Source organism: Halichoerus grypus, chromosome 14, assembly GCF_964656455.1.
Source record: "Halichoerus grypus chromosome 14, mHalGry1.hap1.1, whole genome shotgun sequence".
Taxonomy (NCBI): Eukaryota; Metazoa; Chordata; class Mammalia; order Carnivora; family Phocidae; genus Halichoerus; species Halichoerus grypus.
In genome coordinates this window covers 6,062,243-6,085,534 of record NC_135725.1, presented here as the reverse complement: position 1 = coordinate 6,085,534, position 23,292 = coordinate 6,062,243, and the positions used below count along the sequence as shown (strand labels likewise).

The 23,292-nt window shown below is 43.2% G+C and overlaps 2 protein-coding genes and 1 long non-coding RNA gene across 4 annotated transcripts in view; 2 read left to right on the top strand and 1 right to left on the bottom strand.

The window, feature by feature from the left end:
* The window catches only part of RIC1 (RIC1 partner of RAB6A GEF complex), a 347,665-nt gene that overhangs the window by 99,219 nt on the left and 225,154 nt on the right, over positions 1-23,292 (top strand). The window lies entirely within an intron of this gene.
* PDCD1LG2 (programmed cell death 1 ligand 2) overlaps positions 1-23,292 on the top strand; it is a 63,934-nt gene that overhangs the window by 38,316 nt on the left and 2,326 nt on the right. The window contains exons 4-6 of the mRNA XM_036084146.2: positions 1,545-1,814; positions 8,385-8,519; positions 13,459-13,508. Coding sequence (XP_035940039.2) covers positions 1,545-1,814; positions 8,385-8,519; positions 13,459-13,508 — 455 coding nt within the window. The remainder of the gene's footprint in view (positions 1-1,544; positions 1,815-8,384; positions 8,520-13,458; positions 13,509-23,292) is intronic.
* On the bottom strand, positions 6,387-13,798 carry LOC118530566 (uncharacterized). The gene is made up of 3 exons (XR_004914708.2): positions 13,533-13,798; positions 6,922-7,004; positions 6,387-6,706 (listed from the first exon to the last, which is right to left on the bottom strand). It is a non-coding gene; the product is annotated as an uncharacterized LOC118530566 (long non-coding RNA).

Genomic DNA, 23,292 nt, shown 5'->3' with positions numbered 1-23,292 from the left:
CCTGGTGGTTTACACTGGAGAACGTGACTTAGAATAAGGGCCTCTTTCTTCTTGCACCCTCATCTTAACTTAGAGTTCAGGTTTGCAGAACAGACCCTGAAGTTACTCATCTATCCAGCTTCATGGGTAAGAAAGTTCACCCCACCCACGCAGTCACAAGCAGAAGGTGGAACACTGTGAGCAGGGAGGATGTCAGTTTTTTGAGGCAGGCCAGCCAGGGGGCCCAGCCGAGTATGCTTTCCCACACGGAGGCAAGAACTTCAGAGAGCGCCGTGGATTGTGAACCGCGCTTCAAGACGCAGTCACCCAATCCAGTGAACTGTGATCCAGTGAGCATCTTTGGCTATAACTAATCAAGTCAGCAACTCAAAACACAGCGACACAAAGGGAGACGCTCAAGGGGCAAAAATTGTGGGAGGGTCTTGAACATTCCTTTCCCCTCCACAGTCTGTAAAATCACAGGGCACGGAGCTTAGCACCTAGAAAACCCTTAGTACCTCGTACACATTTGATGTTTTCCACATGTCTGTTACCATGATTTTAATGTAAAATCGCTTTTCACAAAGGGTGTGCCTATTTATACTCCTCCCAACAATTTAAGAAAAAAATAGTTTCATCGCCCCGTGCCATGTATGCAATCCAAGTTTGTATCAAAATTCTGTTTCTTAAATATTTCCTACCTATTGAAAGCTAGTACTCACTTCCTCTTCCCTTCACCGAAAATCAACAGATTACTTTCCATACTCCCTGATACCTGCATATGTTGTTAATATCTCTTTATTTTGGGCTATCATCTAAGATAATTGGGCAATTTGTCCTTGTGTCTTCCTATTTTCAATGTCACTTGTATTCATTTTAGATCTCAGTTTTCTAGAGGGCAGGGAGCCACATTTGATTAATTCACTCGGCATATACTACACAAAAGTGTGTGTGTGTGTGTGTGTATTTTGGACAGGAGAAGCAAGTAGTAGATATAGCCAATTCTTGACTACTTATAGACAGAATCTGGGTCTTTATTTTTTCTCCTCCTAATCTCACAGAGAAGAAAGGAGAGGGGGAAGTGGGAAAAGAATTTTCTCCTGTAGGAGAAGCACCAAATAAAACAAGAATGTGGGGGTGATCTAGTGATTTTATTTATTCTCCTCTCGTCTCCAGTCCTCAGCTGTGAGATAATTTACAATCATACAGGAAGCCTCAGAGTGTGGTGGGATAAAATGCTGTTGAGATTTGGAATCAAACTTCCAATGTGCAAATATTGGCTCTCCCAGTTATTAGCCCTGTGACTCTAGGCAAAATACTCAATCTCACTTCAGTTACCTCCAACAAAAATTGGGAATATCAACAATGCCTTTTTTGTTATAAGAATTAAATCATTCAGTGTAAATAGCGTGATACCTGAGACAAAAGAAATGTGTAAAAAATTAAAACCATTATTACTTCATATTGATAATGATAATTGTATTCATTTCACATGGCATTGAGCACAAAGCCGTCTAGGAACCAGAAAAGAAAGACTTATTTCTTTTTCTTCTTGTATTATCCAGCTTCCTACAAGAAAATAAACACTCATTTACTTAGGATCCCGGGGGTAGATGAGGTAGAGCTCACCTGCCAGGCAGAAGGTTATCCACTGGCAGAAGTGACCTGGCCAAACATCAGTGTTCCTGCCAACACCAGCCACATCAAGACCTCTGAAGCCCTCTACCAGGTCACTAGTGTTCTGCGCCTAAAGCCACCCCCTGGCACGAACGTCAGCTGTGTGTTCTGGAATGCTAACGTGAAAGAACTTACTTCAGCCGTCATTGACCCTCATGGTAAGAGTGGGCCCCCCCTTCCTAACTCCATCAGTCAGGGTTTAGGCAGGAAATAGATGGCACACTCAGAGTGAGGATAGAGTGATAAAAAATCTATTTATGAAGGTGTGGTTAGGATTTAGAGAAGCTAGGAAAGCTATTGCAGGACCCTGGGGCTTCGACAGTCAGAGGAACAGTTACCACTGTTGGAGTGGTTATTGAATCCTAGGAAAGGGAGCTGTAGGGAACGTGCCCCTTGACAGGAGTGGGGGCCTCCAGTAGAGGGATGCTGCCGTCTGCAAACTCTGACGGAAGCTGGGTAAATGAACTCCCCAAGCTCCTCCTCCTCCCACCCTCCAATCTCCTTATGGTGCCTCCTATTGGCTGAAGCCACCTGGAAGTCGGAGAACAAGGGAGTCCACTGATGTGTTCCATAAAGGTCAACCTCTCAGAGCTCAGAGCACAGTGTGGAAGTGTAGAGAATGGATCTGAACAGGAAACAGAAAATATCCAGTACAAAAGCTAATCCTTGTGACTCAGGCACAGTGCAAGGAGTCAGCAGGACGAATATTACTTTGCTGGCTTTGCTGATAGTCAAGTGGTTATGAGGTTTCCGAGGAAAACTGGCCTTTTGTAAAATCTTTTGGAGCCTTTCCTGATTATGCTGAGTCCCACCTTTAGAACTTCATACACCAGGACAATTTTTTTTATTTGCCAAATAAGAACATTTATTTACCAAATAAGAGCAACTAACATCTAGTATCAAAAATCTTTCATAAGAGACAGGTCATTTTATCACCAAGCACATCATATGTTTCCTAGTGCTCCTATGATAAATTATTGCAAACTTTGTGGGCTTAAGACAACATGAATTTATTAGCTTACGCTTCTGAAAATCAGAAACCCTAAAGGGGCTTTGCTGGGTTCAAATTGTTGATAGGATGGCAGTAGCTCTAAGGGAGAGTTCCTTTTCTCATTTTTTCCAGCTTTTATAGACCACCTGCATTCCTTGGCTCATGGTCCCTTCTTCCACCTGCAGAAACAGCAACTACATCCCTCAGACCTCTGCTTCTGTGCCATCACATCTTTAATTCTCCTGCCTCCCTCTTCCACCTTGTAAGGACCCCTGTAATTACATTCCATTCCTTCCCCCAACCCAATAATGCAGGCTCATTTTCCCATTTCACGGTCCTGAATAGAATCACTTCTGCAAAATCCCTTTTCCCATGTGGGGTAACACATTCACAGGTTTCAGGGATTCAAACATGAACATCTTTGAGGGGAGTCAGTATTCTGCTACCATACCAGCAAAGGATATAATCTCTGAATAAAGGACAGTCCCTAGTACTGCTTAAATTTGACTTTATAGAAAATTTACTGTGTTGTCATTGTATTTCACTTGTTGCCCTTTGTCTTAGTTAGACAAAATAGAGCCTATAATAGGAGCTTGTAAGTATTTAGGTGGTGACCTCAGGGAGCAGAAGGGAGAGGTTTAGGAGATTCAGACAGGGAAGAAGGAAAAGTAAATATAAGGGTACATTATCAAAGTTGTTGCTATTGGCAAAACAGGAGCTCAAATACCCAAGGACCACCTGGGAAGTGTACAGATGACCTCCCCAGATGCTCACTCAAAGCACATCAGGTGGTTTCACCCGTATAGATTGACAGTAGTGTCCAGAAGTGTACACCCCATCCCCCTGTGAGCTATGCATGCATGTGGGCTGAGTGAGATCCCCCCCAGCATCTGCAGTGTCAGAGTCATCCCAGGGCAGAAAGCAAAGTAGCCATTTGAGGTGAATGAAGTCCACCTAGACTTCTACCGAGCCGTGGCTGGAGTTAGAGGTGAAGCCGAGAGGCAGTGAGGCAAGACTGCAGCGGTCTGTCCCTTGCACTGCTCAAGCTCACCTACAGCCTTACATGAAGTCCGCTGTGACTAAGCCATCAGGCTGGGAGGCAGCCATGATCTCTTCAAAAGATGTCATGTGCAAGAGTCCATAGAACAGGCTACAGTTCCTACTGCTACAGTTGATCCCAAGCCGTAACTGGTAATTGAGATCTCTCTCGTCCACTGTACATTCTAGATTTCCCTCACTCAGCACTTCAGATGGAACAGTTTGCTTCCCTGGGGGTGGGGAGGAGACTTGGTGACTCTGACTTTCAGGCCTGAGAGAACTGAGCCTTTAGTTGCCTTGCCCTGAACAGACTGAGTTGTCGCAATTACCTTTTCATTGTTATTACTGAGCATGGAAGTCACACAAGTCAGATAATCACATGGTGAGAAAGGGGAGCTGACTGGAGCCCAGGAACCATGTCAGGGGCTAGTAGCATGGATACAACTCTGGGAAGGATGGGTAAACCTAGGCTGAAAAATCTCTAACTGCACAACGATCTGTCTCTTTGCCAGTTGCATTTATGAGTGATATCCTAGAAGATCCTGAACTGATGCAGACCCCACAGGCCCCGCCCGTGACTGTTGACTATGCGTTCAGCTGTGTTGGCTTCCATGGAAAGAAGGGCCACATGACTTCATTTGTAACTTTTCACTAGTTCAAGGTTTCCAGAGGAATGGCCAGTGTGCCCTTCCACTTCTCTACCACAAAGAAAAAAGTACTGATGAAATCAGTGGGGCAAAGCGTAGATACTAGTTATTTCTAAATTCATCTTACCCAGGCCCCTATTTCCCTGACCCTTCTGGAAAACCACATTCCATCCAAAGTACTGGCTTGCACTTAACCAGGCAGGAGATTCCACACAGCAAAGGACAGTTACGTAAGCAATTCCAAGAAAAAGAAATTCCCCTGTGATTGTTAGCATTTAAATGCCTCTAAAGTTCTAGTATGAGTTAGTTATAGCTCAGTTTTCATAAAGTGACAAGTCTGAGGATCTTCACTGTAATAAAAAGAGAGACGGAGAATGTTGGAAGACCAACTTGCCTAATTCACTATTTTTACTCAAAGTTGACCCTAAAAATGAGGTGTTTCTAATGGCTTCATTTCTAACAAGATTCTTAGAGTTGTATCCATGCTACTACCCCCTGGCATGGTTCCTGGGCTCCAGTCAGCTCCCCTTCCTCACCACATGCTCTCTGAACTTGCCTGCACGTCTCTCACCTCCATGATTTCTTTGTTCAGGCAGTTTCTCCCACATAAAATATAATCACCCTCTTCACCATCTTCAAGCCCACCCTCTCTCCAGAGCAGCTTAGGTAACTCCAGGGCACAAGAGGTCTTTACCCTATCTCTCCTCCTAAGACTGATTACATGCACCATGACTTTGTTTGCCTGTGACTGTACATGTCTTTTATCTTTCATTGCTGTTTTATTTTCCATGTATTTGAATTGTTCACATGGGTCTTCTTTATACCCAGACTAAAGCAAAAACAGAGCAGTCTGCCCCGTACTAAGTGCTCAATAAATGACAGATTAGTGGGTTGGAGGATTAGTCTTGATAATCCCAGTCCCATTATCCCAGCTGCCAGACTGTATGGGCAGCCAGGTCTCAGCAATCAAATGATCCCCTAGTTTGTGGTCCAAATACCAGCAACAAGAGACCAAAGTCACACATCTTCCCATGGTTCCTCACTTCTGTTTCTCAAAGGGATTTTTAAGATGCTTTATGACTCTCTCCTTTCTACTCATTCTCATCAGTTGACCTGCTCCTTGCTGACTTCTGTGACCCACCACAAACTTCTCCAGAAGTCAGTGAATAAAGCAAATACAGCAATGAGAGTCTGGTGGTGGGAGGTGCTCCAGTGGCTCTAGGATGTGACTGAACATCCTAACTTTTACCCAGAAATGAAAGGTCAATGAGACCATTTTCTTTTTGAAACAAGGGTTCTTGTTCTTGGCCAGTTGTTGCATTTTCATGAGGAAATGTAATGAAATTGGAGACAGGAGATAACTCTAACAACATTCTTGTGGGGTGGGAAGTGAAGCCCACCCAAGAGACCTGGAGGGGACTCTCTGACAGTGGTCAAGAGCATGGGCTCTGAAGTCAAACTGACTTGATCTTTAATAGTTTTTTTTTTTTAAGATTTTATTTATTTATTTGACAGAGAGGGAGAGAGCCCAAGTAGGGGGAACAGTAGAGGGAGAGAGAGAAGCAGGCTCCCCGCCAAGCAGGGAGCCCGACGTGGGGCTCCATCCCAGGACCCTGGGATCATGACCTGAGCCGAAGGCAGACGCTTAACCATCTGAGCCACCCAGGCGCCCCTGACTTGATCTTTAAATCCTCTCTCTACTACTACTAGCTTTGAGAACATGAACATATAATGAGACATCCTAGAACTTGGTCTCACATTTGTAGAATAAGGGTAAATAATGATAGATACATTACAGCATGATTGTGGGGATTGAATGAAACATGCTTGCAAAGTCCTCAGCACTCAGAAAGCGTGGAAATGGGGAAAAATATCATGCCTCTAGCAAGACTGCATGGGACTGTGGCAAGGATAAAACATGGTTTTCCCATTGCATCATCATATCATTGTTAAGTAACATGTAATTATTATAAAACTATCTATAAGAATATAAGGATGTAGACTAAACTGCCATAACAGAGAGACCTCAAAATACGACTCTAACAAGACAGAAGCATATTTTTCTCTTATGTAATGTTCAGAGATAGAAGGTGATTCAGAGCAGGGAAATATCTCTGTTCTGTTCTTTCTGGGTTCTTTCCATCTTGTTGCTCCCCCATTCTGTAGAATGTTGTCTCTGTTGAATTGTCAAAGCTGGAAGACTACTACATCCATGTTTCAGAAAAGGAAAAGAGTGGTGGAAGACATATCCAATGTCTTAAGGCCAAGACTCAGAAGACCCATGACTTGAAATTAGTTTTCATGGTTGTTCACACCTAACCGCAGGGGAGGCTCCAAAATGTAGTCTTAAGAAGCCATGTGTCCAGCTAATGCCCTAACAGGGAAGAAAGGGAAAATGGATTTAAGGGATAAGCATCAGTCTGCCACAAGGTAACTAAGGACAGGGAGGATGGGGCCAGGTAGACTAGGTACACAGATAATTAATTAAGCCCCCCAAATCCTTATTGACATCTTTAATGTAGATGGTACTTGGCTCTATAGGGGATTTAGAGTTGACTTAGGTGAAGTCTTTGCACTCCAAATACTTACAGGCTAAACGGACCAGTGTTCATCGTTAGAAAGTCTTCAGGGATGAGTAGAGCTTCTGTACATGGAAGGAGCTGTGAAGGAACCTGCAGAGGACACAACAGGTTTGCACAGAGGTGTTGAGGTAGGGATTTCTCCTGTTGTGAGGACACTGAAGGTCCCAGGGCTCCTCGACTCACAGCGCTACTGCAGTGGTGCTTAATAAGCACTTCCTAAAAGTAAAGGAGCAGTTGTAGTCCGTGTGGGCTATCCAATGTGTCGATGAGCCAGGCTTCTGAATCCTTTCTTCCTTACTGCTCACCACACTGTTTTCAGTAGAGACAAATATCTGTGGGGCCTGAGCTTTGGATCAAACAGATCCAGGCTTGCAATCCTGGCTCTGTCCCTTCTTTAGCAGTGATAACCTCAGATAGATTATTTAGCATCACTGAGCCTTACTTCTTGAATTCTAAAATGAGAGGCTCAGATTAAATTATGTCTGATTTCTTCTCTGCTAAAACGATCTATGATTCTCAAACGGCATTGAGATGGGGGGAGGGAAGGCAGTTGGCAGGACCGAGCCCTTCCTCCCGAGCAGTTTTGCCAGGTTTTTCCTGGACCAGGCTCTTGTGTTTATTCTGTGTAAGTTACTCCATGGGGCAAATTCAGGCTTTTGGAAAGAGCACAGTTTACTTTGGGTACTCTTCTACCTCCTATTATGAAGCCCCCTCCAGCCCTCCCCATTGTCAGTCTGGAGCCCTTATTCTAACCTATAGATACCCAGAGCTCTCTTCTACAAGGCCTTCCCCTGTCTCCAAAATTGCTCCTCTCATCCACGTCTCTACTAAACTCACCTTTTCCTCAGTGCCAGAACACTGATTAGCTGAGCCAAGGAAAGGGCTCGTCATAGTAATTCATACTAAGGTATGAACGACTGGATTTTGTATGTTAACACTATCTACAATATTGTATTTTTCCAAAACGATCCTGTTAGTCCTTGAAATTGAATGACTATTGGCATGGATTCTGAGCACTGCGAGTGCTTGACAGTAGAGGGAGAAGACATGTTTGAATTGAGGGACTAACCTACTAGAAAGAAAAATGATGATGATGATGATGATGGTAATAGATAGACAGACAGATAGATAGGTGTATCAGAATGATGAAAAACACGGAATCTGGAACCAGACAGCCTAGATTCTATCTCAGCTCTCTCTCTTACTGTGTAACTTTGGGAAAGTTTCCTAGACATTCTGCACCTCATTTTCTTCACCAGTGAAATGAGGGTCATTGCAAATCCTGCCACATAGGGTGGATGTAGGAAGTAAACGAGCTAGTACATCCAGCACACATAGATCAGTACCTGGCATGGAATAAATGCTTGCCGTACGTTGGCTGTGTTGGTTATAACCTACTCAGATGGCCAACTTGTTGGTTTACCTCTAAGCTACCATGTAATGGGATTCTGGTGCTTTTCTTTCATCCAGGTGGCAAAGAACTTGACACCTCTTCAAATCGGCTGCTTCATGTTTTCATCCCTTCCTTCATCATTACTTTGATGTTCGTAGCTGCAATGATAGGCTTAAGAAAACAGCTCTTCCAAAAGCTTTCCTTTAGAAAAGGTAAGTGAGTTTTATTCAAGGTAACCAAACGGACTGGGTGTCTGCAGTGTGAGGCTCTGCTTTGCTCCAGTGGCCTACAGCTTCCCAGTTTCATATGAATCTCCTCGGGGCTTGTGCATTGCTTTGGGCTCAGGGGACTCGTCCTGAAGATTTTTCCCCAGAAGAAAATGGCTCTAGTTTTCAGTGAGCTGAAATCCTGATACTGAGTATTTTAAAAGGAATGTTTTGTTCCTGTGCTAAAATAGTTTGCTTTGTTCTTTGAGCCAAGAAGTGTCATTAGCCTCATGAGATCAGTGTTACTTTGGCAATGCAGATGGCTATGTGGTCAGAGTTCATGGGTGAGAGGATACCAAGATCACCGCAGAGGATTCCTTCGGTTCTCATCCCTCATTTCCCCAGTCTGGGTGTTAGCTGGGCTGAGCCTTCCCCCCAACCCCCAGGAATCTGAATCACCTGGTTTGCAAGGAAAGGAGAAAAGTGTGTGAGGCCATTTGGGGACAGGAAGAGCACCTGTTTTGATGGTGCCCTGAAGACTTTCAGCAGGTCCCCAGGAGTCCCTCCTCATCCTGTCCTGTTGTCACCCACCCACTCCTGTTGTGCAAATTTTGAACCCTGGCCACAATATCTGCAGACTGTCTAGTGCTTTCCTAAACTGTTCCTTTGTCAGCACCCAATGAGCTCCTCCCAAAGTCTACACATGGCCTTGTCTATAGAAAAGAAATGACATGTGGGAATAATTCAATAAGAATTTGGGGTGGCCACTATTTGAGAATTGGGGGGCTTTTAGGTGGTTGTCATGCTACATTTACAGTCTAACTTCTGTATTCTCTTCTGCCATAAGATATTATCATGCTCTGTTTGTCCATTGCCCTATGTATGCATCAACTTGGGTGCTAACCACAAAACCCTCTACTATAAAATCCGAGGAATCATTGTCAACAGTAAGGGAGGGTGAGGGTTGAAGAGGAAGGAAGAAGTGAAGAAGGGAGGGAGGAAAAGAGGAAGAAGGGGAAAAGAAAAAGAAATGAAGTCAATTATCATATGGTTTCGCTTATTTGTGGAACATAAGGAATAGCATGGAGGACATTAAGGGAAGGAAGGGAAAAATGAAGGGGGTGGAAATCAGAGGGGGAGATGAACCATGAGAGACTATGGACTCCGGGAAACAAACTGAAGGTTTTAGAGGGGAGGGGGGTGGGGAGGATGGGTGAGTCTGGTGATGGGTATTAAGAAGGGCACATATTGCATGGAGCACTGGGTGTTATACGCAAACAATGAATCATGGAACACTACATCAAAAACTAATGATGTACTGTATGGTGACTAACATAACATAACAAAAAAAAAAGAGAGAGAAATAATAGAAATGGAGAAGAAGGGCATCTCACCATAAAGGAGGACTTACAGCATCTGATAGAACTTTAACTAAACAGGATCACTTCTGCAAGTCTGTGACCTCAGAGAGCCATGGCAGGTGCCCCTCATTAGAATCTTATCTTCTGCCATCTTCTTTTACCTCCCCCAAACACACCCCTCAGAAACAGATCTATACCTAGTTCCAGGCCTGGAGCCTGAGAATCCTTTAGTCACCTCAGAAATGAGCAAGAGTTTTCTGTCCCTACTCTCTTTGGAAGAATGAAATGCGGTCACACTCACAGGTAGAGCAGAAAAAATTCTTCCCCTCATCCTTCATCCCTGTCTCAAGGGTGAGTGAGGATATCTGTAGTTCCAAGCCAGATGCAAGGCTCAGGTACCAACTGTGGTGGGAGACACTTGTTGCTAATGAGAGTTAAGTGAATAAATTTGCAAATGATTCCCTTTTTGTTTTTAATGAGCCAGAGTGAAATCATGGCTGCCTATATAATACCCACCCTCCACCTCCACCCTGCAACTCACACGCACTGGGATCTGCTTTCTCTCATGGGAGGCACTTGGACACACATGTGGAAATGCATCTGCCATGCACACAGACTCATGTGTCATGGAAGAGGGTTGAGAATGGCTGACACTGTGAATAGAGCTTCAAGCCAGGGTCAGAAGGCTAGTTCTGCACCCGATGCTGCCATATATTGGCTCTGTGATCTTGTATGAATTACCTAACTTCTTTGAGATGGTTTTTCTACCTGTAAAATGGGAAGTGACATGAGAATGAGCACTTCACAGCTTATTGACCCAACCTCGCTGTCACTACCAGAGTTCACCTGGACTAGAACAGGACCTTCCCGCCTGTCACCCTGCATCTACTCTTGCCACGTCTGAGATGATCTATTTTCACTTTTAGCTGGAACAGGCTTTTAAATTCTACCAGTCTACCATGTCTCCATGATTGGACCTCCTCCATGGCTTTCTTCAATTCTGAGTTTTCTCATATAGCATTTGCTCTTTTTTTTTTATCAGTAGCTTTCATTTTTAGTAATTTTGTTCAGCATCAATTTTTTTATTAACAACATATAATGTATTATTGGTTTCAGAGGTACAGGTCTGTGATTCATCAGTCTTATATAACACCCAGTGCTCATTACATCACGTGCCCTCCTTAATGTCCATCACCCAGTAACCCCATCCCCCAACCCCCTTCCCTCCGGCAACCCTCAGCATTTGCTCTTCTTAAAGCACTTCCTTCTCCTTGTTCACCTAAGTTCGTCATCCTTTAAATCTCAGTGAAGCTGCCACTTCACCAAGCCTCCCCTGATTCTGCCCCCTCATCACACCCATTACAGCAAATCCCCTTGTGGAGATGCTTCCACAGCACCTACTTCTTCTTTCAATACACTCAGCACACACTTATGTATCTAGGACCTGTTTTAATACCTTGGGCTCCAAATGTAATTGCCTCCCTTTTAATTTTCCAATTAATTTCTTGAGCACGCACCTGCCCATCTTAGCCAGAAGTCCAATGTCTCCCTCTTACAGCTTCTTTCCCCACCTCAAGAGCTGATGAAGCCGAAGGGGCTTCCTGCTTTAACCACTGCTGCACCCAGCCAGCCTACTCAGCTCAAGGCCTTCGTGTTAAGCTGGGAAAGCCAGTCCTAACTTCCTTCTCTTGAGTTCCTCTTAGGGCCAGTGCTGTCCTGAACTTCTCAGTCTATCTGAGAGAGTCAAGTAAAGGGGTGGCAATCTCAGCCCCTTTCTGTCCAGAAGGCTCCTTTGCTCCTAAACACATTTACCCACCTATGTCTCAGCAACCAGCTCTATACACCATGATGCATGGGGAAGGCAGTCCGTTCAGTCCATAAAAGGTTCTGCTTACCATCTCTGCCTAAGAGGAGCCCTCAACAGTTCAGGGCTCCTGGTGACTTACTAGGTTCTAGAGAAGAATCTGGCAACTTCTGTTGTAAAAATAATGTCAAGTTCTGTTTCATGAGCATAAGGTCTGTGTTTCTCTTATTCACTAATACATGTCCACTGTCTGAAACATTACCTGGCATATGTAGATGTTCAATAAAATTTTACACATCAAACCTACTATAGGCAGTACCCATGTTAACCTGCTCTGTATGATATAATAGCCATACGTTGTTATTTAAGTTTAAATTAAATAGAAATTCAATTCCTTGGTCACATTTTAAGTGCTTACACCTTGTTAGTGCTCAATAGTGACCTGGGGTTAGAGGCCACTGCACTGGACAGAGTAGATATACAATATTTCCACCTTTGCAGAAAATTCTGTTGGACAGCACTGGGCTAGACCCTTTACAAACTCCTTTTCAGTTCATTTTACAGAAACTGCTCGAGGCAAGGAGTAGTGTCTATATTGCAGATGAAGAAACGGAGGTTCAGAAAGTGTCCCTAAAGTCATAGAGCTGGGGTCTGAACACAGGTCTGTCTGACACTAAAACGTGTGGGCTTTTTGTTACCAAAGTGCTTAAGAAAAAATTGGCCTAATCTGAATAAGTATTATTTTGGGCAATGGAAGGAGAGAGTCTCCACCCAAAAGAACTGAGTTTCTAAATGTTTGCACTAGATCTCTATAATTGTCTCATTGGGGGCTGGTAAGCAATAGGTCACCTACCACCACTAACCCATGGACTCTCCACTTTGAATGGCACTGCCGTAAAAGACTGAGCCAAGACTTTACAGGGATATAAACCAAAGCCCAAGTATGTTGGCCAATGGTTGCATAAGAACCACAGAATGGCACCACCAACCCCAAGCATTAGAGAGGATTGCCCTGAAACTCCGCCATGCAAGGGCAATTTCTATGGGTTCACTCTTAGGCTTCTTTCATATGTGAATCCTCTTAGAGGAGATGGCAATGCTAGATGGAGGCCCTCAAAGTCCAGGCCAAGGTCAGTGTTGTCATGAGGGAGTTCCTAAAAATCTGGTGGACAGAGCAAAGGCAGAATTAGGGATGCACTGAGTTCAGAAACCCAGGCAACTGCAGGACATGCGCATCAAGCTCTGGAAGAAAATCAGATTGGGGGGAGCATGTGACGTTAGCGGTTGAAAAAGATGAAACCAGGGGAACAGTGGTGAGCAGCATCCTATTATGTGAACTTGTGCTTCTACTCCCCGAGTTGCTTTGAAAAGTATCCGTCATGTACATCCTAGTGTAAATTAATTGATGAGACCTCTTGCTCTGTGTAGGGCAGACAGGAGGGAAGTGGCAGTCAAGAGCAAAGCAGAAAAGGGAGAGAGAATTCTGAAGCTGGACGTTTCCTGGGCTGAATACCCAAATTAGCAGTCCCTCAGCCTTTGAGTGCCTGGGACCAGGGGCTGAGAAAGGAATGGAAAGTAGAGGACTGCTTTGTTTGCAATTTTCACCTAAGGGTACAGTTTTACTCTATCATTCAGCCTGAGGTCTCAAGCCACAGTGTACATTTGGACTTCTATACATGTGATTTATTGGATTAACTTTTTGTTCTGCCATCTTTTAGTCTAGAAACAGAAGACTTTTCTCGTTAATCTTATCCCGTCACTGGGGATTTCTCTTTTTCAGACACAACAAAAAAATCTGACGCCACCGTAAGGAAGGAAGTGGACAGAGCTGTGAGTAGTCATGATTTTTCTTACCTTTTTCTCTCCCAGCTTGAATTAAGAAATAGCCCCTGTTCTATGAATGCACAAAGGGCAACTGAATAGTTTCCACCTGTACAGAATCTTCCTGTTGAGTGGCATTTCAGCTAGCTGCTGTTGTAAGCTTATGTTGTTCCGACCTTTCTTGGGAGAAGAAGGGTGTCTGCCGCATAGCCACAGAAGAGTCGTGTAGCCTTTGGTCTGTCTCTATTCCTAAGGACTCCCGCATAGGACATCTGGGCTCCCATACTCAGAAACACGGTTAACACTTAACAGCAAGGCAAGATATTCAACTGTGAAGCAATCAACAGCTCATGGTTTTGCAACAATTACTAAGTACATTGCTGGTGGCTGTGGGTCAAGGTTGCAATGCTCCGGGGAGTAGAAGTCTCTTCAGGAGGCTGGCACGCTTGGAGCTAGAATTTGTAGAAAAAGATGTGATGTGGAGGTCAGGAGAATTGGGGTTGCTAAAATCATTCCGCCTGGTTGGATGAAAAGCTTAGACCCTGGAGAAATCGTGTTTTGGGACCCACAGGCCTGGGTCAGAGTGCACAAAGAGTATTTCTAGCTTTCTTGAGAAAGCCACCTTTCCTTTTGTAATCTAGGAATCACGTGGTGTGACACATGAATTCATGAGTTCACCATAATTATAGGCAATTCACAGAAATTTCTAAATAACTTTGTTATCAGCTGCTCAAAATATTCAGAACTGGTCATTTTAGAATTCTGCTGAATATATCTGTAAAATTCCAGAGACACCAACTGTAAAAACAACTCTAGAAAGCCTTCAATACCAGGGTCTGCATCTGGCTGATACAGAACACATGGCAACTCATAAGCACACAGTATGACTGGAAGGAATGAAATTAGGCCCTGCACCCTCCCACCTCCCACCACCTCCCTGAGAGCCACTTGTGAAAATACATCCTGGTAACACAATACTCATCCCTGGGCACAGAACCAAGGAACAGATGCAGCTCAGGCCGGGACTATTCTTGAGGTCCAGTTATGCTGCGTTTCTCTGAATCACCAATGAGATTTTCTTAACTCAGAAAAGCTTCAGATTAATATTGGCTCTCCTAATTGAAACATCTGTTTCTTGAGAAACAAAACTCATGTGTTCCTATAGATCGGTCCACTTGGTCTACAGGTGAGTTTCCATGGGAGCGGCCTCAGCATTTGTCTGAGTTTCATGAGCTCTAGTCTCTATATAAGTGTCTCCTTCAACTGCTCAGCATGAGGAAGACATAGTGAAAGGCTTGAGAGCAGAGGTGGTAAACTCAGATGCCCACAGGGCCAGGCAGGTGCTGAAATGAGTAGAAAGGACATTCTATAACTGGATTGGGAATGGTGACAAATTGGAGGGCATATTCCCTGTCAATTTAGCACTAGCCTAAAGCTGTCAGAGAAGATGGAAATCCAGATTTTTATATAAAATGTCTTGGTTATTAAATGTTACCCGAAAGTATTTCAGATACCAAAGCAAATAAAATATGTCCATAGGCTAATTGAGCTTATCAGTGACCATATGTAGCCTCTGTCCTAGAGAGAAAGTATTGTCCGAAAAGAGATTAGAGTCTGAGTAACAAAGGCAGAACCGTCTCTCTGAGGACCTAAGGAATGCTCAAAGGCTTGCAACCATTCTAAATGTCCCATCCTATGGCCCCCATGTGGTCTGAATATTGCACTGTTAATAGAGTGATTTCTTTGGATTAACAGGGTATCACAACCATTTTTATTTTTTTAAAGATTTTATTTATTTATTTGACAGAGAGAGAGCAACAACAGGAACACAAGCAGGGGGAGTGGGAGAGGGAGAGGCAGGCTTCCCGCTGAGCAGGGAGCCTGATGCGGGGCTCGATCCCAGGACCCTGGGATCATGACCTGAGCAGAAGGCAGACGCGTAACGACTGAGCCACCCAGGCGCCCCTCACAACCATTTTTAAACAATACATCTCCTTATAAACAGAAAAATCTCATACCCTTTTTTAGTGGTATCTGAAATTCAAAATAAAGTAAATATCTTGGCCAAAAGTCAAATTAAAGAAATTAGACTAATTATCTTTCCCCCCCTAGCAATTATATAGTTACCCTTTGTACCTTCCAACCTGGGGAAGGGAGAGTCAAGGAGGTGAGAGAATGATGCTCCTCTTCTCTCTTCCTCATCCCCCTGGCACTTACCTTAGAATATATGGTATGCTGTAAAGAGGTCAGGACCACTTAGGTACACATCACAGAGGACTCACATAGGAATGTTCCTGGTACTATTATTTACAAGAGCAACAAATTAGAAATAATCAAATGTGAATCAACAGGAGAACAAGTGTATAGGAAGTATATATCGCAACTAAAATGAAAGCACAAAAACTGGATGTCTTTCTGAGATGGATAACTTTGAAAAATATAATTTTGAGAGGAAAGATAGATTTCAGAAAGATATAGACAATATGTTGGCAATTACAGAGTTTGAAAACATGCAGAGAACCTCTACGTAGTGTTTATGCAGTTATGTGACATAAAAGTACAAAAACAGCATGGAAATTATAAACACCAAATTTAACCTCTTCGACTGGGTGGTGGGCACGCAAATGTTGATGATATTATTTTGGGTGTGGGTATGCAGATGTTGACGATATTATTCTGGGGGTTGGGCACACAGATGTTGATGATATTATTCTGGGTGGTGGGCACACAGATGTTGATATTGTTCTGGGGGGTTGGTATGCACATGTTGATATTATCCTGGGGGTTGGGCATGCAGATGTTGATATTCTGGGTGGTGGGCACACAGATGTTGATATTATTTTGGGTTGTGGGTATGCAGATGTTGATATTATTCTGGGTGGTGGGCACACAAATGTTGATGATATTATTCTGGGTGGTGGATACACAGATGTTGATATTCTGGGGATGGGTATGCAGATGTTGATATTATTTTTATACTTTGTTGTATGCCTAAAATATTTATTTTTATAAAAAAGAGGTCATGATTAAAATTCAAGAGATTTAGATTCAACTTTTTCTGTGAACTAGCTATACGATTTTAGGTAAGATCTACCCCCTTTCTGGGCTTCAGTTTTGTCACCTGTAAACCTAGAAGGTTGGACCAAAAGCAGAAGGGCAAACAGGCCCCCTGTCAGGTTCAGGAGGTGGCTAGGGCAGAGATGAGGATGGTTTGGGAGACCATTTGTAGGCAGGGAGTGTGGTGATTGATGAATGATATCTGCTTTGGGTGGGGGATGGGGAGAAGTCATAGATCTTGGCCATATATTTGCCAAACATGAAATAGATGCTCTTTTTCAAAAAACAGTTTTGTGTTTATCTCTGTTTCTGTTTATCTTTGTCATGTACATACGTATTTTAACACTTAGATAATGCTGACACATTATGTTCTACGTGTTCCATTTGCATTCAAAGTTATTTGCGGATTGATTCAAATGTAGAAATTGACAATGATCAATGGTGGTGGAATATTAAAAGAAAAAATGGCTCATTTTTACTTAGCATAATGTTTTATGATTTTGTCAAGACAAATACCAAAGTGTTAGATTTCAGTAGATTTTTTTTTTTAAGTTCCTCCCTAGAAAGTTACTCACCAGTTGTTAACTCTTTATGGAGAACTAATTTAGCATTTTGGAGACTATCCCCCAGGAAGAAGAGGGAGCAGGACATGGAAATAGTGATTTGGGGAATGGCAAGAGGATGGGCCTGGGGCTCCCTGTTTGGGTAGCTAAGAGAACTTGATACCTGTCGCTGAGGGAGGGGTACTTCAGCCTTCTCCAGGGAATAGAACCACAGAACCACTCAGAGACTGGCAAGTGTGAAATCTGTAGGGCAGGCTCACAGGCTGGAAGTTCAGCTAAGACTTGAAATATGGAATCCAAAATCCGTAGAGTAGGCCAGCGGGCTGGGAACTCAGGTGGGATTTCTATATTACAGTCTGAGGTAGAATTGCTTCTCCTCTGGGAAACCTCAGTTGTTGCTCTTCAATGACTGAATGAGACCCACCCACATTCTAGAAGGTAATCTGCTTTATGTAAAGTCACCTGATGGCAAGCGTTCATCACATCTACAAAATACCTTCACAGCAACATCTAGACTAACTGGGTACAATAGTTTAGCCAAATTGACACAGAAAATTAATCATCATAGGCACCAAGACGTGAGGGGGGCAGTTTTGGCTGGAGCAAATGAATTCCTCAGACTTCCCTGAGCCTGAAAAAACTAGAAGTATGTGACTGTCTATTATCTGGTCACAGATTTGTCCGAGAGGCCAGGGCTCTGTCTAAAACCCATTCAGCCATGAACCTGCCACCCCAGATGTGCATGCAGACTCACTATTTACGGTTTTCTGCTCAGCTCACTGCCTCTTTCAGCAACAAAAGGATGTGTGTGGTATCAGCATCCTGCACTTGATATGTTTTGAAATAATGAATGGCTGAGTAAATATGGAGGGAGAAGAACAACACTGTCACCAAAATTCCCTGATAAAATTAAACTGAAGGGTTTGGAAATGATTTGTCTGTCTTACTGTCCATTTGTCTGTGCTTCTTGTAGTTTATTCTGCAGTAAATGTAAAAGATAACTGATTTTGACCGAATTTGTCTCACTACTAAAAAACAAATCTTGCTTAATTTTAGTTGTTGGCCAGCTCAAAAATAAATAACTTATACAACTTTTAGAACATTCTTAAGTTACATCATTTTTTCTGAGCAAAAATGAAAAATAAAAAAGGATAAAGGAAATAAAAATAATTTATAATCCACTGCACACAGATTACCGTGGTTAATACTTAATATTGCTTTAATTTCTAACATTTTTCTGTATTTAAATTTTATAAAATTAAATTATAACATGCATAGCTTGATATAGTTTTTTAACTTAATTTTATGTCATTAGTATTACTTATGTGCTAAAAATATAATTAATGGCTCTCATATTTTATTGTACACATGGACTGGGATTTATCTTACTAATTCCCTATTGCTGAACATTTCATGTCTACCTCACAGAGTCGTTTTATGTTTTTATCACAGTTAATAGCCTTATACATAAATCTCTGTGTGCAGCTCTGATCATTACCATGGGTAAAATCTAAGATGCAGAATTACTGGGGTAAACCTATAGGCATTTTTAGGACTCTCAAAATGTATTGCTGAATTGCCCTCTAAAAAGTTGTACCAATTTGTACTAGCAATATATGAAAGAGCTAGTTTTATCATTACATCTGTCCCAATGCTGAATGTTACTGTTTTTAAATTTTGCTAATTTAAAAATTAAGAACTATACATCTTTCTCACTTTCTCTTTTCTTTCTTTCTTTTAGTGAGAGAGAGTGTGAGCTGGGGGGTAGGGGGAAGGGTGGAGAGAGAGAGAGAGAATCTTAAGCAGGCTCCATGCCCAGCACAGAGCCCAATGCAGGGCTTGATCTCACAACCCTGAGATCATGACCTGAGCCAAAATCAAGAGACGGACACTCAACCCCCCGACTGTGCCACGCAGGTGCCCCCATCATTATTATTATTATTTTTTTTTTTAAAGATTTTATTTATTTATTTGAGACAGAGAGAATGAGAGAGAGAGAGCACATGAGAGGGGAGAGGATCAGAGGGACAAGCAGACTCCCTGCTGAGCAGGGAGCCCGATGCGGGACTCGATCCCGGGACTCCAGGATCATGACCTGAGCCGAAGGCAGTCGCTTAACCAACTGAGCCACCCAGGCGCCCCCCCATCATTATTATTTTAATTTGCATTTTAAAGTTATTAGTGAGATAAAACATCTTCATAAATGTATAGGTTTTACCTTCTTTTGGGAACTGTCTATGCATCTTTTGTCCATCTTTTTACTTATGTCTCCACTTAGAGTTAATAGTAACCCATTACCCGCTATATGTTTTATAAATTTCCCCCCAATTTGTCATTTACTGTTAAGCTGTTTTTTTCTTATCCTGAGAAAACAGGTATTGGGTATAATAAAATTAGGTTCGGAGGACCATTTTACAAACATTAATGTTCTATATGTCATATATTTATTAAAAGAAAGTAAGTATAGGGACGCCTGGGTGGCTCAGTTGGTTAAGCGTCTACCTTTTGCTCAGGTCATGATCCCAAAGTCCTGGGATCGAGCCCCACATCGGTCCCCCTGCTCAGCGGGGAGTCTACTTCTCCCTCTGCCCCTCCCCCTGCCCCTCCCCCTGCTTGTGCTCTTTCTGCTCTCTCTCAAATAAATAAATAAAATCTTAAAAAAAGAAGTATATTAATTGTAACATTTATGCTATGTAATAGCTTACAGCGAGCAGGATCTGCTGTTCCCAGAGGACCGAGTTATACATTTCTAGAAAGCAGGTGCAGTGTCTTCTTCTTCCTTTCAAAGCCTCTCACATCTTAGGATGTGTTATACTTTCAGTACCTATGAAATGATGGTCGACCAAGTGAACGTCTGCTCTCCATTGATATGTGTCAGCTCAAAAGGAGTGGGTGAGCTACAGCCAGAGAGCCAAATCGCCTCCTGTTTTTGTAAACAAAATTTTCCTGAAGCACAGCCATGCTCAATGATTCCTTATTGTCCCCCAACTTTCACACCCCTTCCCAGCCGAGTTGAGTGACTGCGGCAGAGACCGTATACCCCATAAAGTCGAAATATTTTATAATCCGGCCCTACAGAAACTGTGTGCTGGTCCCTGACCCAGAAGTTCTCCATGGCTCTGTGCCTTCTGTCTCACTGAATGTACTTGGTCTTGCTCTCAATGTTCTAACACTACCCCCAGCTCCCAAGTCCGAGGACAGAGCCCCACTGGGGTCCAGCCAGCTCAGGGCCCTCAGGGCTCTCTCTCTCCCACACCCATGCTCTACCGTCCCAGCTCTGCCTCACCCCCAAACCACCTACGTGGAGACAGGGTCAGGTCGCAGGCTGCGCAGCTGGCATCCTGGCCCCCCTGCTCTTAGTCACATTTACCTAGTGCACAGAGTCTTGGGACTTGGCCCTGAGCATTTCCGTCACACGTGTCTGACGAGACTTCTGCTCAGATAAATATTCTCCCTTCCCGCTAAGAAGGGAAGAGCTTGGTGGTTTTGCTTCATTGACCAGAGACTGACATGAGACCCAGTTCACGTGGGAGTTCCCAGCAGGACTCAGAAGCTCAAGTGACAGCTATGTAGGGCTGGGTTTTCCACTCTAGGGCTCTGCCTCAAACTTTCTAGGCAACTCTGGGAGAGGTGTTGCTGTTCTTATTCTTGTGCAAATCCAGACTTCTCAGTCTCCTGAGATGGGCCTTCAACTCCTTCACTTTAATATAATAAAATCAAAAGACTCAGATCAAACTCAGTGTGGCCGAAGAGATAGCTCATTGCCATTTTTCTCCATGGGGGATGTGGTGGTCATTAGTGCAATTTCACAGAGTTCCTGGATCTCTTGCTTTTCTGTATGTGATAGGATTGGACTTCCCTACAGTTAGTTTGTGGTTAGGTGTGGTCATGTGATTTGCTTTGGTCGACTAAATATAAGCATAAGTGATGTGTGTTATTTCTGGGTAGAAGATATAAGGGCTAGCTTGTGCTTTGCTGTATTCTCTTTTTCCATGCGTGGTAACCAGCAACATTTGAGGTACTGATTGCTTCCTCAGCCTGGGTCTCTGAGTAACTACAGATAACAGAGCCCCTTGCTGACCCTCAGTGGACATGGAATAAACTTTTGTTTATCATATAGAGATTTGGGGATTGTTTGTTACTGCAGCATAATCAAGTCTCATCCTGACTGATACAACAGGGAAAAACTGGAACCTCTACTCAGTGCAGCATGTACTCCCATTTACAATTCTGTTTCTGAGAAATGATAACATGGGGAAATGCTTTCAATATAACAAAAAGAAAAGAAGGGTAAGATACAAATATATACTTACCATATCATTAATGCTCTATTTAAAAAAATGTTTTTAGTATACCACCACAACCCTTTCTCCCAAAGAAGTGAAGTAAAAATATTTGAGTGCTCATAACCATTGTCTTTATATGTTGGAAGCTTGTACTGTTTGCTTCTTTTATGTTTCCTGAATTTTCTTGGTACTTGAATACATTTTTAAATGTCCCAGTGTATCATTTTTAAGTACCCAGCAGTGCTTGTTAGATGAAGAATGATCTCTCTATCCTCATCTCTCATTCTATATATCACCTCTTTCGTATCCCAGCATATCAAACGCATTGTATAGAACTCTCCATTGGGTCCTCATCAGCTCTAGGGAGTCCTCTTTCAAGGACATGTACCAATGTCTTAGTTGCCTTTCAGAGGTTCCTAACCCAGTGAACCTAGAAGGAGTGGATACATACTCCAAGGATCTAAGAGATCAGGTCTGGGCCCATGGCTTCTTGCTCTCATGCAGGCAACCAAGCTGTCAACCATTGTAGCTTCAGGAGTCAATTCTGATACCATAGATATATATCATACTTCCTTTAAAAAAGAGTTATGACTAGGATAATCATGACCTGGTTTGTTAGCAGTTACAAACCACATAACCTGACTTCCTCATTTTACAGATGGCAAGATTTGGGCTAAGGGGTGTTAAGTGACTTTCTTGAATGAAATAACGACAGAAAAATGAAAGGTCTTGTGATTCCCAGTATAGTGCTATTCATTCTCTCATTCCCTCTGAAACACATCCTGTCTGCTATTTGCATGATTCTCAGGTAGGCTGTGTAGGAATTGTAAGGATGAATGAAGCACAGCATTAGTACTCCAAGATTCTCACAATCAAGTATTTGGAGATAAGGTATTCAAAAAACTGTTCTCATTTGGCATAATTTGGGCTAAAATTAAAGAAGCCAGATTTCTATATACTCTCTAGCAATTGATCAGATGTCTGTGTTTTTGTTGTTTTCTTTTGTTGTGTGAGACTCTTGTCTTCCCCGTAGGAACTTCCACCTGAGAACTGACCACAGCATCCCCATCCACCATGGCACAGGTGCCTCGTTCCCCTTTTCTCTTCAGTGGTTGCCAATCTTTTCTTTCTTTTCCCATGATAACCTTTTCATAAAGGAAATATTAGATGGAATACCTGTATGTAATGAGTGGGGGAAACCTTAGTCCTCCTGTGTGTCTCCTTTACTCCCACTACTGCATACACACCTCTAACATGAATCCATGGGGTTTGTTCTCCACCAGGAAATTCTCTGCAACACCCACTTGGTGTCCTGTGATTTAACTCAATTCTGACATTATCTACCTGGAAATAGGATGAGATCCCACCCATTAAGGGCTCGGTCCCACAAGACTGCCCTCCCCACCCTCCACCCCCCACTTCAGATGCCGTTGGCGAGTCCAGGTGGTCACCTGTGCTTCTGACCAATCAGCTATAAATCTGAGGTTCCCACCATCCCCTCCTTGGGTTCGATGAATTTGCTAGAGCAGTCCACAGAGCTCAGGAAAACAGTTTACTTACTGTTTAGCAATCTATTATAAAAGGTTATGACAAATGATGCAGACGAACATCCAGATGGAAGAAATGCATAGGGCAAGGTGTGTGGGCATCCATGCTCTATGCATGCGTCACTCTCCCAGCCCCAGCATGTGCTCACCAATGCAGAAGCTCTCGGAAGGCCTACTTTAGGGATTGTTATGGAGGCTTTATCACATAAGCATAACCAATCATTAACTCCATCTTTAGCTCTTCTCCCCGCCCTGGAGAATGGGGGGTGGGGGTGGGGAGGGCAGTCTTGTGGGACCGAGCCCTCCCACAAGAGGGGGTGGGGCTGAAAATCCCAAGCTT